At 49.6% G+C, this 15,000-nt stretch overlaps 2 protein-coding genes across 2 annotated transcripts in view; one reads left to right on the forward strand and one right to left on the reverse strand.

The window, feature by feature from the left end:
* LOC123770330 (uncharacterized) overlaps positions 1-15,000 on the reverse strand; it is a 197,647-nt gene that overhangs the window by 147,759 nt on the left and 34,888 nt on the right. The gene's annotated exons all lie outside the window — the stretch shown is intronic.
* On the forward strand, positions 13,924-14,352 carry LOC138373337 (acrosomal protein SP-10-like). Its single transcript, XM_069339530.1, has one exon. The coding sequence runs from the start codon at positions 13,924-13,926 to the stop codon at positions 14,350-14,352; it is 429 nt and encodes a 142-aa protein (XP_069195631.1).

Consider the following 15,000-nt stretch of genomic DNA (forward strand, 5'->3'; position numbering starts at 1 on the left):
CCCCCGCGACACTCACCCGTCACTGGCCGCCCCCGCGACACTCACCCGTCACTGGCCGCCCCCGCGACACTCACCCGTCACTGGCCGCCCCACGACACTCACCCGTCACTGGCTGCCCCGCGACACTCACCCGTCACTGGCCGCTCCGCGACACTCACCGTCACTGGCCGCCCCGCGACACTCACCCGTCACTGGCCGCCCCATGACACTCACCCGTCACTGGCCGCCCCGCGAAACGCACCCGTCACCGTCCGCCCCGCGACACTCACCCGTCACTGGCCGCCCCCGCGACACTCACCCGCCACTGGCCGCCCCGCGACACTCACCCGTCACTGGCCGCCCCGCGACACTCACCCGTCAATGGCCGCCCCGCGACACTCACCCGTCACTGGCCGCCCCCGCGACACTCACCCGTCACTGGCCGCCCCGCGACACTCACCCGTCACTGGCCGCCCCCGTGACACTCACCCGTCACTGGCCGCCCCCGTGACACTCACCCGTCACTGGCCGCCCCCGTGACACTCACCCGTCACTGGCCGCCCCCGTGACACTCACCCGTCACTGGCCGCCCCCGTGACACTCACCCGTCACTGGCCGCCCCCCGCGACACTCACCCGTCACTGGCCGCCCCCGCGACACTCACCCGTCACTGGCCGCCCCCGCGACACTCACCCATCACTGGCCGCCCCCGCGACACTCACCCGTCACTGGCCGCCCCCACGACACTCACCCGTCACTGGCCGCCCCCGCGACACTCACCCGTCACTGGCCGCCCCCCGCGACACTCACCTGTCACTGGCCGCCCCGCGACACTCACCCGTCACTGGCCGCCCCCGCGACACTCACCCGTCACTGGCCGCCCCGCGACACTCACCCGTCACTGGCCGCCCCCGCGACACTCACCCGTCACTGCCCGCCCCCGCGACACTCACCCGTCACTGGCCGCCCCCGCGACACTCACCCGTCACTGGCCGCCCCACGACACTCACCCGTCACTGGCCGCCCAGCGACACTCACCCGTCACTGGCCGCTCCGCGACACTCACCGTCACTGGCCGCCCCGCGACACTCACCCGTCACTGGCCGCCCCATGACACTCACCCGTCACTGGCCGCCCCGCGAAACGCACCCGTCACCGTCCGCCCCGCGACACTCACCCGTCACTGGCCGCCCCCGCGACACTCACCCGTCACTGGCCGCCCCGCGACACTCACCCGTCACTGGCCGCCCCGCGACACTCACCCGTCAATGGCCGCCCCGCGACACTCACCCGTCACTGGCCGCCCCCGCGACACTCACCCGTCACTGGCCGCCCCGCGACACTCACCCGTCACTGGCCGCCCCCGCGACACTCACCCGTCACTGGCCGCCCCGCGACACTCACCCGTCACTGGCCGCCCCGCGACATTCACCCGTCACCGTCCGCCCCGCGACACTCACCCGTCACCGCCCCGCTGTCAACAACCAACCTTCACTCCACCTTGCTGCCATAGGTGTATTATACACCCGTGAAGTATACACTATACTCTAGCTAGGATATATCACCTCCACTGGAACACGTGAGCCTCCAGGCATATTCTTGACGCGCTCAACATATCTTAGAAGACTACCATTATTGTTTACAAAGTTCTCATAACTCTACCTTCACGTTAGAGCAACGGTCTCGCTTCACGCAGGTCGGCGTTCAATCCCCGACCGTCCACGAGTGATTGAGCACCACCCTCCAAACACACACCGAAACTACGACGTTGGTACAACGTTCGAACAAGTTTTAACACCTCCTAACCAGTTATAACAACCAATATATCAAGTTGTAACAACGTTCCAATACGTCATAAACACATTAAGCCTAGATGTAACAACTTTATTACAAGTTGTTACAAGCGGAAAATAGAGACAGTTTCGGTTTGTGTTTCCAGGGCATTCCTTATCACACCCCCGTCCCATCCCAAATCCTTATCCTGACCCCTTCCAAGTGCGGCGTAATGGCTTAGCGCTCCCTCCTGATAATTACCTTATCTTACCGTCTTCGGTTGAAGGGGAACTATCAGGAGAAAGCGCCAAGCCATAACGACTATATAGCCCTTGGAAGGGGTCAAGATAAGGATTTGGAATGGGACGGGGGGGGGAAGGAATGGTGCCCCAACCACTTGGACTGTCGGGGATTGAACGCCGACCTGCATGAAGTGAGACCGTCGCTCTACCGTCCAGCCCAAGTTATTGGAGGGGGGGCATCTTCGGTTGAATGTAAATATTATGCTCGAGTCTTGTATCACGTTTTCCTCACCAGATGTCGTGTTCTTGGGCGTCGCACTCAGCTTCGACCGGCGACACTACTTATTATCCTTTAGAGTATTCCGGGTTTCGTGTTATTTTTAGGTTGTAGAGTTCTACCGAGCCTGTCTAGTGAGTGATGTGTCACTCTGTCCAGTGTTCAGTGTTCAGTGTTCAGCGTACAGTATCCAGTGTTCAGTGTTCAGCGTACAGTATCCAGTGTTCAGTGTTCAGCGTACAGTATCCAGTGTTCAGTGTTCAGCGTACAGTATCCAGTGTTCAGTGTTCAGCGTACAGTATCCAGTGTTCAGTGTTCAGCGTACAGTATCCAGTGTTCAGCGTACAGTATCCAGTGTTCAGTGTTCAGTATCCAGCATACAGTATACAGTGTTCAGTATCCAGCGTACAGTATCCAGTGTTCAGTGTTCAGTATCCAGCGTACAGTATCCAGTGTTCAGTGTTCAGTATCCAGCGTACAGTATCCAGTGTTCAGTATCCAGCGTACAGTATCCAGTGTTCAGTATCCAGCGTACAGTATCCAGTGTTCAGTGTCCAGCGTACAGTATCCAGTGTTCAGTGTTCAGTATCCAGCGTACAGTATTCAGTATCCGGTGTTCAGAATCCAGCGTACAGTATCCAGTGTTCAGTATCCAGCGTACAGTATCCAGTGTTCAGTATCCAGCGTACAGTATACAGTATCCAGTGTTCAGAATCCAGCGTACAGTATCCAGTGTTCAGTATCCAGTGTACAGTATCCAGTGTTCAGTGTTCAGTATCCAGCGTACAGTATCCAATGTTCAGTATCCAGCGTACAGTATCCAGTGTTCAGAATCCAGCGTACAGTATCCAGTGTTCAGTGTTCAGAATCCATCGTACAGTATCCAGTGTTCAGTGTTCAGAATCCAGCGTACAGTATCCAGTGTTCAGTGTTCAGTATCCAGCGTACAGTATCCAGTGTTCAGTATCCAGCGTACAGTATCCAGTGTTCAGTATCCAGCGTACAGTATCCAGTGTTCAGAATCCAGCGTACAGTATCCAGTGTTCAGTATCCAGCGTACAGTATCCAGTGTTCAGAATCCAGCGTACAGTATCCAGTGTTCAGTGTTCAGTATCCAGCGTACAGTATCCAGTGTTCAGTATCCAGCGTACAGTATCCAGTGTTCAGAATCCAGCGTACAGTATCCAGTGTTCAGTGTTCAGTATCCAGCGTACAGTATCCAGTGTTCAGTGTCAAGTGTTCAGTGTCAAAAGTTCAGTGTCAAGTGTTCAGTGTCAAAAGTTCAGTGTCAAGTGTTCAGTGTCAAGTGTTCACTACAGGTTTATCAAGATTACCATCGGTCGATACAATCAATGTAATAATCCATGAATTATATATAAATTGTTAATTGTGCTCCAATTACAAAAATTAATCATAAATGTTTGTAGATTTATAAACGAGTTTCTTTACGTAAAATTATTTGTCTGAGTCATGATAAGAGGTCAGAGCCCTGCAGGGGGAGTGTAGTTGACACCCCCGTCAGAGGTCAGAGCCCTGCAGGGGGAGTGTAGTTGACACCCCCGTCAGAGGTCAGAGCCCTGCAGGGGGAGTGTAGTTGACACCCCCGTCAGAGGTCAGAGCCCTGCAGGGGGGAGTGTAGTTGACACCCCCGTCAGAGGTCAGAGCCCTGCAGGGGGAGTGTAGTTGACACCCCCGTCAGAGGTCAGAGCCCTGCAGGGGGAGTGTAGTTGACACCCCCGTCAGAGGTCAGAGCCCTGCAGGGGGAGTGTAGTTGACACCCCCGTCAGAGGTCAGAGCCCTGCAGGGGGAGTGTAGTTGACACCCCCGTCAGAGGTCAGAGCCCTGCAGGGGGAGTGTGGTTGACACCCCCGTCAGAGGTCAGAGCCCTGCAGGGGGAGTGTGGTTGACACCCCCGTCAGAGGTCAGAGCCCTGCAGGGGAAGAGTGTAGTTGACACCTCTGTCAGAGGTCAGAGCCCTGCAGGGGGAGTGTAGTTGACACCCCCGTCAGAGCTCAGAGCCCTGCAGGGGGAGTGTAGTTGACACCCCCGTCAGAGGTCAGAGCCCTGCAGGGGGGAGTGTAGTTGACACCCCCGTCAGAGGTCAGAGCCCTGCAGGGGGAGTGTAGTTGACACCCCCGTCAGAGGTCAGAGCCCTGCAGGGGGGAGTGTAGTTGACACCCCCGTCAGAGGTCAGAGCCCTGCAGGGGGAGTGTAGTTGACACCCCCGTCAGAGGTCAGAGCCCTGCAGGGGGAGTGTAGTTGACACCCCCGTCAGAGGTCAGAGCCCTGCAGGGGGAGTGTAGTTGACACCCCCGTCAGAGGTCAGAGCCCTGCAGGGGGAGTGTAGTTGACACCCCCGTCAGAGGTCAGAGCCCTGCAGGGGGGAGTGTAGTTGACACCCCCGTCAGAGGTCAGAGCCCTGCAGGGGGGAGTGTAGTTGACACCCCCGTCAGAGGTCAGAGCCCTGCAGGGGGAGTGTAGTTGACACCCCCGTCAGAGGTCAGAGCCCTGCAGGGGGAGTGTAGTTGACACCCCCGTCAGAGGTCAGAGCCCTGCAGGGGGAGTGTAGTTGACACCCCCGTCAGAGGTCAGAGCCCTGCAGGGGGAGTGTAGTTGACACCCCCGTCAGAGGTCAGAGCCCTGCAGGGGGAGTGTAGTTGACACCCCCGTCAGAGGTCAGAGCCCTGCAGGGGGGAGTGTAGTTGACACCCCCGTCAGAGGTCAGAGCCCTGCAGGGGAAGAGTGTAGTTGACACCCCCGTCAGAGGTCAGAGCCCTGCAGGGGGAGTGTAGTTGACACCCCCGTCAGAGGTCAGAGCCCTGCAGGGGAGTGTAGTTGACACCCCCGTCAGAGGTCAGAGCCCTGCAGGGGGAGTGTAGTTGACACCCCCGTCAGGTAACAATAATATCAATTATGTTCACACCTTCACTGACTTTCCGATGAAGTCGCCAAAATGATATAGTTTTAAATTTCATTAATTTGGTCAACGTTTTCCTTCATGTCTTCAGAAATTGTATGATCGATAAACGCAGACCTCTTGCATGAACTTGAATATCTCTTTGAAGTTAATGTTATATGTAATCGTTGCAATACTTTTAAGGACTATGGTATATACATGAGTGGAAGTATATATGAGTATATATTTGTTTAATTACCCCTCTAATTATCTTTCACACTGGTGTTGTTGTAGGCTCGTCCTCCTGTAGTCCCCTGACGTCTGTGATCAATCGTCGTCTTCAATTTGTTTCCTAATACACTTTCCTTTACCGACACTATCTACTGGAAAGCAGTAGCACAGGGATCCAACCTGTCCTCTTAAAAATAACGTCGCTTTTGGCCGTTTGCCCGTATGGCCGAATTTGGACGTAATTTGAAAATGAAAAAAAAAAAAGTAAATTTGGGATTTTTTTTTCTACAACAGTAAGTTAAGGGTCCTCTGATAGGTTAGGTGAGCAGGAAATTCTCATAAAGTTTCAAAAACGTTATGAAAAACGTTAATTTAAAGTGTCCTCTCCTAACCTCTCCGCGTAGGCCGGACGACTCAAACAGAAAACGGAACAGAACGTCACTTTTGTGAGTCGATTTCATTTCAAATTACATCCAAATTTGGCCATAGCGCGCATACGGGCCAAAAGTGACGTTATTTTTAAGAGGACGGGTTGGCGGTTTCTATCGTCCTCCGTCTTCTCGACGTCAACCTCGTTTTGGGTAAACAGCAGGGCAAGTATTGCTGGTGGGTCCTCTCTCTCTCTCTTTTTTTCTCTCTCTCTCTTTACTGTGGCATGCTGCCTCTTGATGTCCTTGTCTGCTGTGTACACCAGCTTGGCTCTCTCTCTCTTTGTTAAGCCGCTTGGGGTCCGAAGTTACCCAGTCTATTTAACGGTGATTAAAATCCCCAAGCATTAGAATAGTATAATTCCCGCTACCTTATTTATCTATTATCCAACGCCTATTTATCTTATTATCAAACTCTATTTATCGTGATTTTTTTTAGCAAGAGGAGGAGGAGAAGAATGGCTAAAAATGTCTACCACTCTCTAGAATATGACTCTACTCGGTCATATGCTAGAGAGGACACAACCCGCCAAACACACACCGAAACTACGACGTTGGTACAACGTTCGAACAAGTTTTAACACCTCCTAACCAGTTATAACAACCAATATAGCAAGTTTTAACAACGTTCTAATACGTCATAAACACGTTAAGCCAAGATGTAACAACTTTATTACAAGTTGTAACAAGCGGGAAATAGAGACAGTTTCGGTTTGTGTTTCCAGGGAAGCACAGTGGTCTCCCTACCACAGCCTCAAATATTAACACCAAGTAAGGCATCCAGCAATTCCCCAAACACGATAACATCATTTTTATTTGCCAACAATATTTGGAGGGAGTCGGTCGGCCGAGCGGACAGCACGCTGGACTTGTGATCCTGTGGTCCTGGGTTCGATCCCAGGCGCCGGCGAGAAACAATAGGTAGAGTTTCTTTCACCCTATGCCCCTGTTACCTAGCAGTAAAATAGGTACCTGGGTGTTAGTCAGCTGTCACGGGCTGCTTCCTGGGGGTGGAGGCGTGGTCGAGGACCGGGCCGCGGGGACACTAAAAAGCCCCGAAATCATCTCAAGATAACCTCAAGATAAGATAACATCCAGGGTATAAAATCACACAAAAATAACAAAGTTCATTATATAGCTGTCCTCCTACACGAGGCACATGATGGTGAAATATGGATCTCAGAGTACAATTTTTTCAGACTCATCTGTACTGAGCTGCTAAACACCACAAATGATATGGTGAAAGTGCTGATAATCAAAATAGAGATCCTAAATGTAGTTATTGTCCTTGTATATAAGTCACCGGAGGCAAATCCTCAGCAATTTAAAGACCAACTAATGAAAATAGAAAACTGCTTAGAAAACCTCACAAATCCAGCCCCAAACATCATCCTGCTTGAGAACTTCAACGCACGGCACCTGAAATGGAAGCACCTGGCTAATACAGTTATGTCCGAGAGAATACCGGGAAACAGCCTAAATGAACAGTCACATGCAAATGACCTGCTGCGGGTGTGTGACAGATTTGCCTTAAACCATCAAATAATAGAACCAACTAGAAAAGAGAACACGCTCGACCTCATTTTCACTAACAATGATGAACTGATCAGGAACATAATGATTACAAATACCTGTAACTCAGATCATAAATTAATTGAAGTTCTGACAAGCATGGGGAGCAGACCTTCACAACCAGCCCAAGCTGATCAGAATTCCATTTCACCTTTGTAAATGCACATTAATGACACTATGTAAATGACAGATCGAACACTTTATATAGGGCATACGTAAATCTGTGTATTTATGTATTTACGTATGAAGCTTAGCCTAGCATTTTAAAAGCACTATAATCACCTTCTGTGGTTGATTGTTCAATAAATCCCTGAACTGTATGTTTGACAAATCTCTAACCCTGTCCATGGAGGACAGAAGAAAATGTATATATGTTATACTCAAATTCTATGTCAGTTGAAATGTAACCAATCACAGGCAAGTAGTCCTCTGACGTCATGCCAGACAGAGGAGCATCAAGCCAGGCTCCCAGCAGCCTCAGTTATCCTCACAGACTCATAGTAGAAGGACCTCGGCTGGATAGTTATACACCTGTTTGTCTCACTCAATAAATATATACAGAAGTGACTACTGTGTCTACATTCTACCCGAACAAGGCAAACGAATATATATACTGGTTAGCACTGTTAATGTGTGGCCACGTGACTCATACGTCAGGCTGCGAGCAGCCGCGTCCAACAGCCTGGTTGATCAGTCCGGCAACCAGGAGGCCTGGTCGACGACCGGGCCGCGGGGACGATAAGCCCCGGAAGCACCTCAAGGTAACGTCTGTGGTAGAAAATAATAATAATAACAATAGACAACCAGCCCCAAATCTCAGAGGAGAAGGAGAATTCAGCAAATTTATTTTCAATAATAAACAGATAAACTTGGAGCAAATAAACCAGGACTTCACAGAAATAAACTGGGAAGAACAGCTAGAAAATGCAAACCTGAACCAGAGCCTGGAAAAAATAAGCTCAGTAGCACTAGAAATATGTTCCAACCGCATACCCCTAAGACTAAAGAGGAAGAGAAGCAGTTGGAACGGGAACGTCGTTCCCTTTAAATGCGTAGAAAACGAATCGGGGAACAACTTGAGAGTCGCACCCTATCTCAAGAACGGCTAAGAAAGCTAGGCAGAGAAATTGAAACGATTGGACTAAAGCTACAAAAATCATATAAAATCCAGGAGAGTCAAAGAGGAGAGAAATCCGAAATATGTTTTCCACTAGGGAGCCGGTCGGCCGAGCGGACAGCACGCTGGACTTGTGATCCTGTGCTCCTGGGTTCGATCCCAGGCGCCGGCGAGAAACAATGGGCAGAGTTTCTTTCACCCTATGCCCCCTGTTACCTAGCAAAAAATTAGGTACCTGGGTGTTAGTCAGCTGTCACGGGCTGCTTCCTGGGGGTGGAGGCCTCGTCGAGGACCGGGCCGCGGGGACACTAAAAGCCCCGAAATCATCTCAAGATAACCTCAAGATAACCTATGCAAAATCAAGATAAAAAAAACACATCTAGTATCGGGCCCCTGCGAACATTCGCAGGAGATGGAACATTCACAGATGACAACAAAGAAATGAGCGAAATACTGAGGAAGCAGTACGACTCTGTTTTCAGCGAGCCACTAAACACACTGAAGATTGATAATCCAAATGAATTTTTCATGTATGTGATACCAACATCAAATCATATATCAGACGTCGCCCTATCCCCACTGGATTTTGAAGACGCCATAAACAATATGCCTATGCACTCTGCACCAGGCCCGGATTCTTGGACCTATATATTCATCAAGAACTAAAAAAAAACACTACCGCAGGCCCTTCACATTCTTTGGAGACAAAGCCTAGATACTGGCGTTATTCCTGACATACTAAAAACAGCAGAGATAGCACCACTCCATAAAAGAGGAAATAAGGCTGAGGCAAAAAATTACAGACCGATAGCACCAACATCGCACATCATAAAAATCTTTGAGAGTATCTAAGAAATCTAAGAAGTAAGATCACAAAATACATGGAATCTCAGCATCTCCATAACCCCGGACATGGTTTCAGGACAGGGCGCTCTTGCCTGTCACAGTTGCTGGACCACTATGACATGGCATTAGATGCCATAGAAGACAAACAAAACGCTGATGTAATTTACACAGATTTCGCAAAAGCCTTCGACAAATGAGACCATGGTGTTATTGCACATAAAATACGTGCAAAAGGAATCACCGGGAAAAATAGGCAGATGGATCTACAATTTCCTGACTAAGAGAACCCAATGTGCAGTAGTCAACAAAATAAAATCCGGCGGCCCTCAGGTAAATTCAGGTAAATGACAGTACAGAAAACCGTGGTGCGTGATCATCTCAGGGAGTATCTCAAGCCACAGGTGAGGCGTGCGTTTGATGCAGTCTCTCCTCACGATTTGACAGCGCCTAATTTGAAGGGTTTTTCTCTAATGATAAGTACGAGCCCAGACCAACTCACCGAACCTATCGAGGACAATTATCCTTAGTTCTCGGAAGGGTCTAAATGTCGATGGATCAACGCCAATAAACCACGACAGTTTAGACGCTCGTGTTCACAGCGTCTAGAAAATTGAGGAGCAATAAAGGTGAGGATTGTGGTTGGAAGCCCAGGTCTGTGGTTTATCTGGTGGACACATCTGCCTTCCTCCTCCACACTCACCCGCCCTCCCCTCTCTCACCATAACTACTGTCATTGTCTTCACCACTCGCTTAAACTAACTATTCCACTACACACTCATTGTTTTCTCTCTGATGAATGAATCTCTCAGTTTGGAGGTCTTTGTAGAATATGGAGGAAGTCTTGGAGGAGCAAACTAAGGGAAGAGGGGAGTTAGGACACACTAGTTAATGTCATAACCTTTGGAGTGGTTTAAGAGTGCTTGGAGGAACAGTGAGAAGACAGAACTGGCGGTAGGAATGTTGGAAGACACTATTGGATGTACAAGGAATGCTTCTGGGAGGTAGTGTAGGTGGGGGAGGGTTGTATGGAGGGGCTAATGGATCCGGAGAGGTATGCTGGAAGGATGGGGGGCTTCAATGGGGTACTGGAATGAGGAGGGTTGAAGGGGTCGAATGGGAGTGGCAGGGGCCTGGCATTGCGTCCACGCTACCTCAGCAGTAATTGTAGAGTGTTGTGGTGAAGTGGTGGTAGATCAGTGACCCCGGCCCCTCCCACGGTGACCTCGCCTCTGACCACTGACCGGCCACAGGCACACCCTGAGAAAGGCGGTACAAACGCATCATACCCTAAATCCCTCCCCACCTTCTCCCTCTCTCTCTCCCTCTCTCCCTCTCTCCCTCTCCCTCTCTCTCTCTCTCTCTCTCTCTCTCTCTCTCTCTCTCTCTCTCTCTCTCTCTCTCTCTTCTCTCTTCTCTCTTCTCTCTTCTCTCTCTCTCGCTCTCTCTCTCTCTCTCTCTCTCTCTCTCTCTCTCTCTCTCTCTCTCTCTCTCTCTCTCTCTCTCTCTCTCTCTCTCTCTCTCTCTCTCTCTCTCTCTCTCTCTCTCGCTCTCTCTCTCTCTCGCTCTCTCTCTCTCTCGCTCTCTCTCTCTCTCTCTCTCTCTCTCTCTCTCTCTCTCTCTCTCTCTCTCTCTCTCTCTCTCTCTCTCTCTCTCTCTCTCTCTCTCTCTCTCGCTCTCTCGCGCTCTCTCTCTCTCTCTCTCTCTCTCTCTCTCTCTCTCTCTCTCTCTCTCTCTCTCTCTCTCTCTCTCTCTCTCCCCAGCAATGAAGAGGTGTTCCACATGCAGACGAGGAGTCACAATAACATGGCTGAAGTATGTTGACCAGACCACACATTAAAAGGTGAAGGGACGACGACGTTTCGGTCCGTCCTGGACCATTCTCAAGTCGATTGTGTTGAGAATGGTGTTCCACAGACATATTTTATATATTTAAAAGTGCTAACTACTCAATATTCTGAAGGCAGTTAAAGAAATGCAAGTCCAATCTTTTTCAATTACCTGCTCTTGGACCATCAATCAAATGTAATCTTAGTTTATGTAGTGCCAGGAATTTGATGTTTATTTATTTTGTGTTGTGTTTGGCGGGAAGAGACGGTTGGGCACGTGGAGAGAGAGAGAGAGAGTTGCAACTCTGTGACAGGAAGCAAATGACCCAAGCCTACAGGTGGGTTCAGGTGAGCTGATGACCTACCTTGAGGTTACCTTGAAGTTACCTTGAGGGTGATGACACCATCTTGAGATAATTTCGGGGTTTAGCGTCCCCGCGGCCCGGTCCTCGACCAGACCTCTTTTGCGTTACACCCCCCCCCCTCCCTCCCTCTGGGAAGCAGCCCGTAGCAGCTGTCAAACTCCCAGGTACCTATTTACTGCTAGGTAACAGGGGGCATCAAGGTGAAAGAAACATTTTGCCCCTTTGTCTCCGGCTCCACCGGGGATCGAACCCGGAACCTCAGGACTACGAATCCGAAGCGCTGTAATGCGCCATTCTTACGTAATGAGTGGATAACTTTGTAAGTGAGAGAAGTACAAGGAGCGCTACTCTGTACAAGGGAAGACGAGCGCTACTCTAGACTCTAGACAAGAGAGGGCAATAGAGGCTATATTATCGTCCAAGTTAGTGTTAGACAAAACTAAAGTGCTAAAGAGGTCGAGGCTCTGCATCAAGAGCAAGAGGCAGCCAAAGAACTCTTGAAAATATAACAGAAGAATATTAAGAGTGCCGGAAATTCGATGTGGTTCCTTCAAGTAGCTACCTGAGGGGAAGGGGGTCGGGTCTCAGAGACCCAGGATGATAGTTCACATCTCATCTTATTGCTCATCAGCCCGATGGCAGCACAATTCAAAGGAATATCCGAATTAGTAACTGGGCGTCCACAATGCAAGCAGAGTTGGTAGCAATGCTGGTAGCACTCGAAATTATTGACAACACTGAAGTAGACAGTTTAATTATTTCAGACTTCCTTTCCTCACTACGAGCAATAAACAGTTTGCAATCAAGTAATAACGTGCTTGTCTTGGAAGCTAGACGTAGATACATAAGCATACTTAGCAAGAGGGTAAATATAAAAATGTTGTGGATTCCTTCTCACATTGGCATGCAGGAACATGACAAAGTTGACGCCCTTGCTAAGGCTGCAGTAAATAAAGACAGTATTGAACGGAATCTTGAGTTATCAAATAGGTCCCTTAAAAGTGTCATTAGACGAGAACTCCTGGATAAATTTGAAGAAATTAGAACTGTGCAAACTGGAACTAGCAGGTCCATTGTTCATCACAATGAAATGTGTGAAGTAAAACATGTGTATGGGGCAAGTAACAACGTCAGTAGACTAACAGATGTTGTCACAGCTCGTATAAGACTTGGCTACAAGTATCTCTGGCAGTTCGGCTTGTATTGGGATCTAGATGAAGTAAAGTGTGTGGACAAAGACAGGGACACACACTCGAACACTATATTTTGGATTAAATTGAGCCATTTAGAGATAAATCTAAGCTCACTCTGTATGATATGGCAACCTATCTCATTACCATGGATAAATTACCTGAAATCCTTGCACTGTATCCACATTTCGCTTCCAGTAGATGAACGACATATGAGATGAAGAAACAAGTAGTGTATTGTGAGGACTAATAATAAACAGAAGCTCCCCTATGACTCTGTAATATCCCCATTGGTCAAACTATTATGTATTAGCGATAAGACCTACCATTAATGTATGATGACTTACTGTAAATATATAGCTCTTGAAATAGCACTTTCTCTGTAACTAGCTGACATTGTAACTATAAGGTGTGAAGGATAGATGAAATTGTTTATGTAATAATCTAAGATGAGGTCTGATAAAGACCTTTTGTGCCCTCTGTAATGCTTTTGCGCTACCGCTCACAGGATGAGTATGGGGTGCACAATAAACTAGCCCCCTTCGGCGGCAACAATTAAAACAATCAATCACATCTTCATACAACTGCACAGAGTATGATAATGATTGTTGCCACGAGAAACCAACGCCTTATACCACATCTTAAGAGACCTTCATCAAATACTTGTAAGAGAGTTACATGAATAAAGATTTGGGGAGCTTGTTATGTTTCGAGTGATTCAGTAACAATTGTGATCAAGGGATTTAATGCATCCGGTGTTTTAATTTTACCTTCATTGGGTATAAGTAAGAGAACTTCCTTAGGAAGCAGATGGCACCACGGGTCCGGAGCCTGCTATCTGGAAGCTGCTATCCGGAGGCTGTCATCCCCAGGCTGCTATCCGGAGGCTGTCATCCGCAGGCTGCTATCCGGAGGCTGTCATCCGCAGGCTGCTATCCGGAGGCTGTCATCCGCAGGCTGCTATCCGGAGGCTGCTATCCGCAGGCTGCTCGGAAGCTCGAGTTTCGAGCTTCTAAGTTCAACTCGAGTTCTGGGCTTCTAAGCTGAGCTCAGTCCCGAGCTCAGTTCAGAAGCGGGAACACCTGGCGGGGCGGAGATCGAAGCTCCATACATGACAAACACATCAAACTCTAACAGTCACACACTGCTCAAACGACGCCCCATCATCTTGCTGGCACTGTATGTGGGATGATGCTGATAAAGTAGGGGAAGATGTGGCAGGGGAAGATGTGGCAGGGGAAGATGTGGCAGGGGAAGATGTGGCAGGGGAAGATGTGGCAGCGGAAGATGTGGCAGGGGAAGATGTGGCAGGGGAAGATGTGGCAGGGGAAGATGTGGCAGCGGAAGATGTGGCAGGGGAAGATGTGGCAGGGGAAGATGTGGCAGGGGAAGATGTGGCAGCGGAAGATGTGGCAGGGGAAGATGTGGCAGGGGAAGATGTGGCAGGGGAAGATGTGGCAGGGGAAGATGTGGCAGCGGAAGATGTGGCAGGGGAAGATCTGGCAGGGGAAGATGTGGCAGGGGAAGATGTGGCAGGGGAAGATGTGGCAGGGGAAGATGTGGCAGGGGAAGATGTGGCAGGGGAATTAATCCCTGCTCTATCCATTTAAGAAATGTGGAGACGACAGTAAACTTAAGAGCTGCCAGTAAACCATTAATAAGCCAGCAAGAACTGTTACTGATGTCTCCATCCAGACTCCTATCCTATGGCACGTCGTGGTGAGGAGTGCAGCTATCCCACCTGTCCGCCCCCGTATAGGGTGAAGACAGGAGAGATGGACACACTAACCATGGCGGTCCAGTACGCGCTAGTCAATCTCTACTCGTCGCAGGAGTTGATAATATCCAGTGACAGTGATTGGAGTACCAGGTCTCCTGGCCAGCGACACGGGTCATTAACACTACCAAAAGCAGAATGAGATCGATGGCTCGTTCCCTATTGAAAAAGATTTTGAGTGGCGCACTTGCTTGGATCTTGAGGGGCGATAGGGAGATTATACCCTATAACAATTGGGACAAAATATACGTGAAGCATCCGGATACAGATGACACAATTACCACCATAAATATATGCGAAGTTACTGATACGATTCACGATTCTTCGCGGCGGGGGATCGTATTCCAGGGACCTGCCCGAAACGCTACGCGTACTAGTGGCTGTACAAGAATGTAACAACTCTTGTATATATCTCATAAAAAAAAAATACATCGAGACATGTGTCAAACACAGGAACCATCAGCAACACCTCATCATCCTC

This window comes from Procambarus clarkii, chromosome 42 (genome assembly GCF_040958095.1).
Source record: "Procambarus clarkii isolate CNS0578487 chromosome 42, FALCON_Pclarkii_2.0, whole genome shotgun sequence".
In the NCBI taxonomy this organism is placed as follows: Eukaryota; Metazoa; Arthropoda; class Malacostraca; order Decapoda; family Cambaridae; genus Procambarus; species Procambarus clarkii.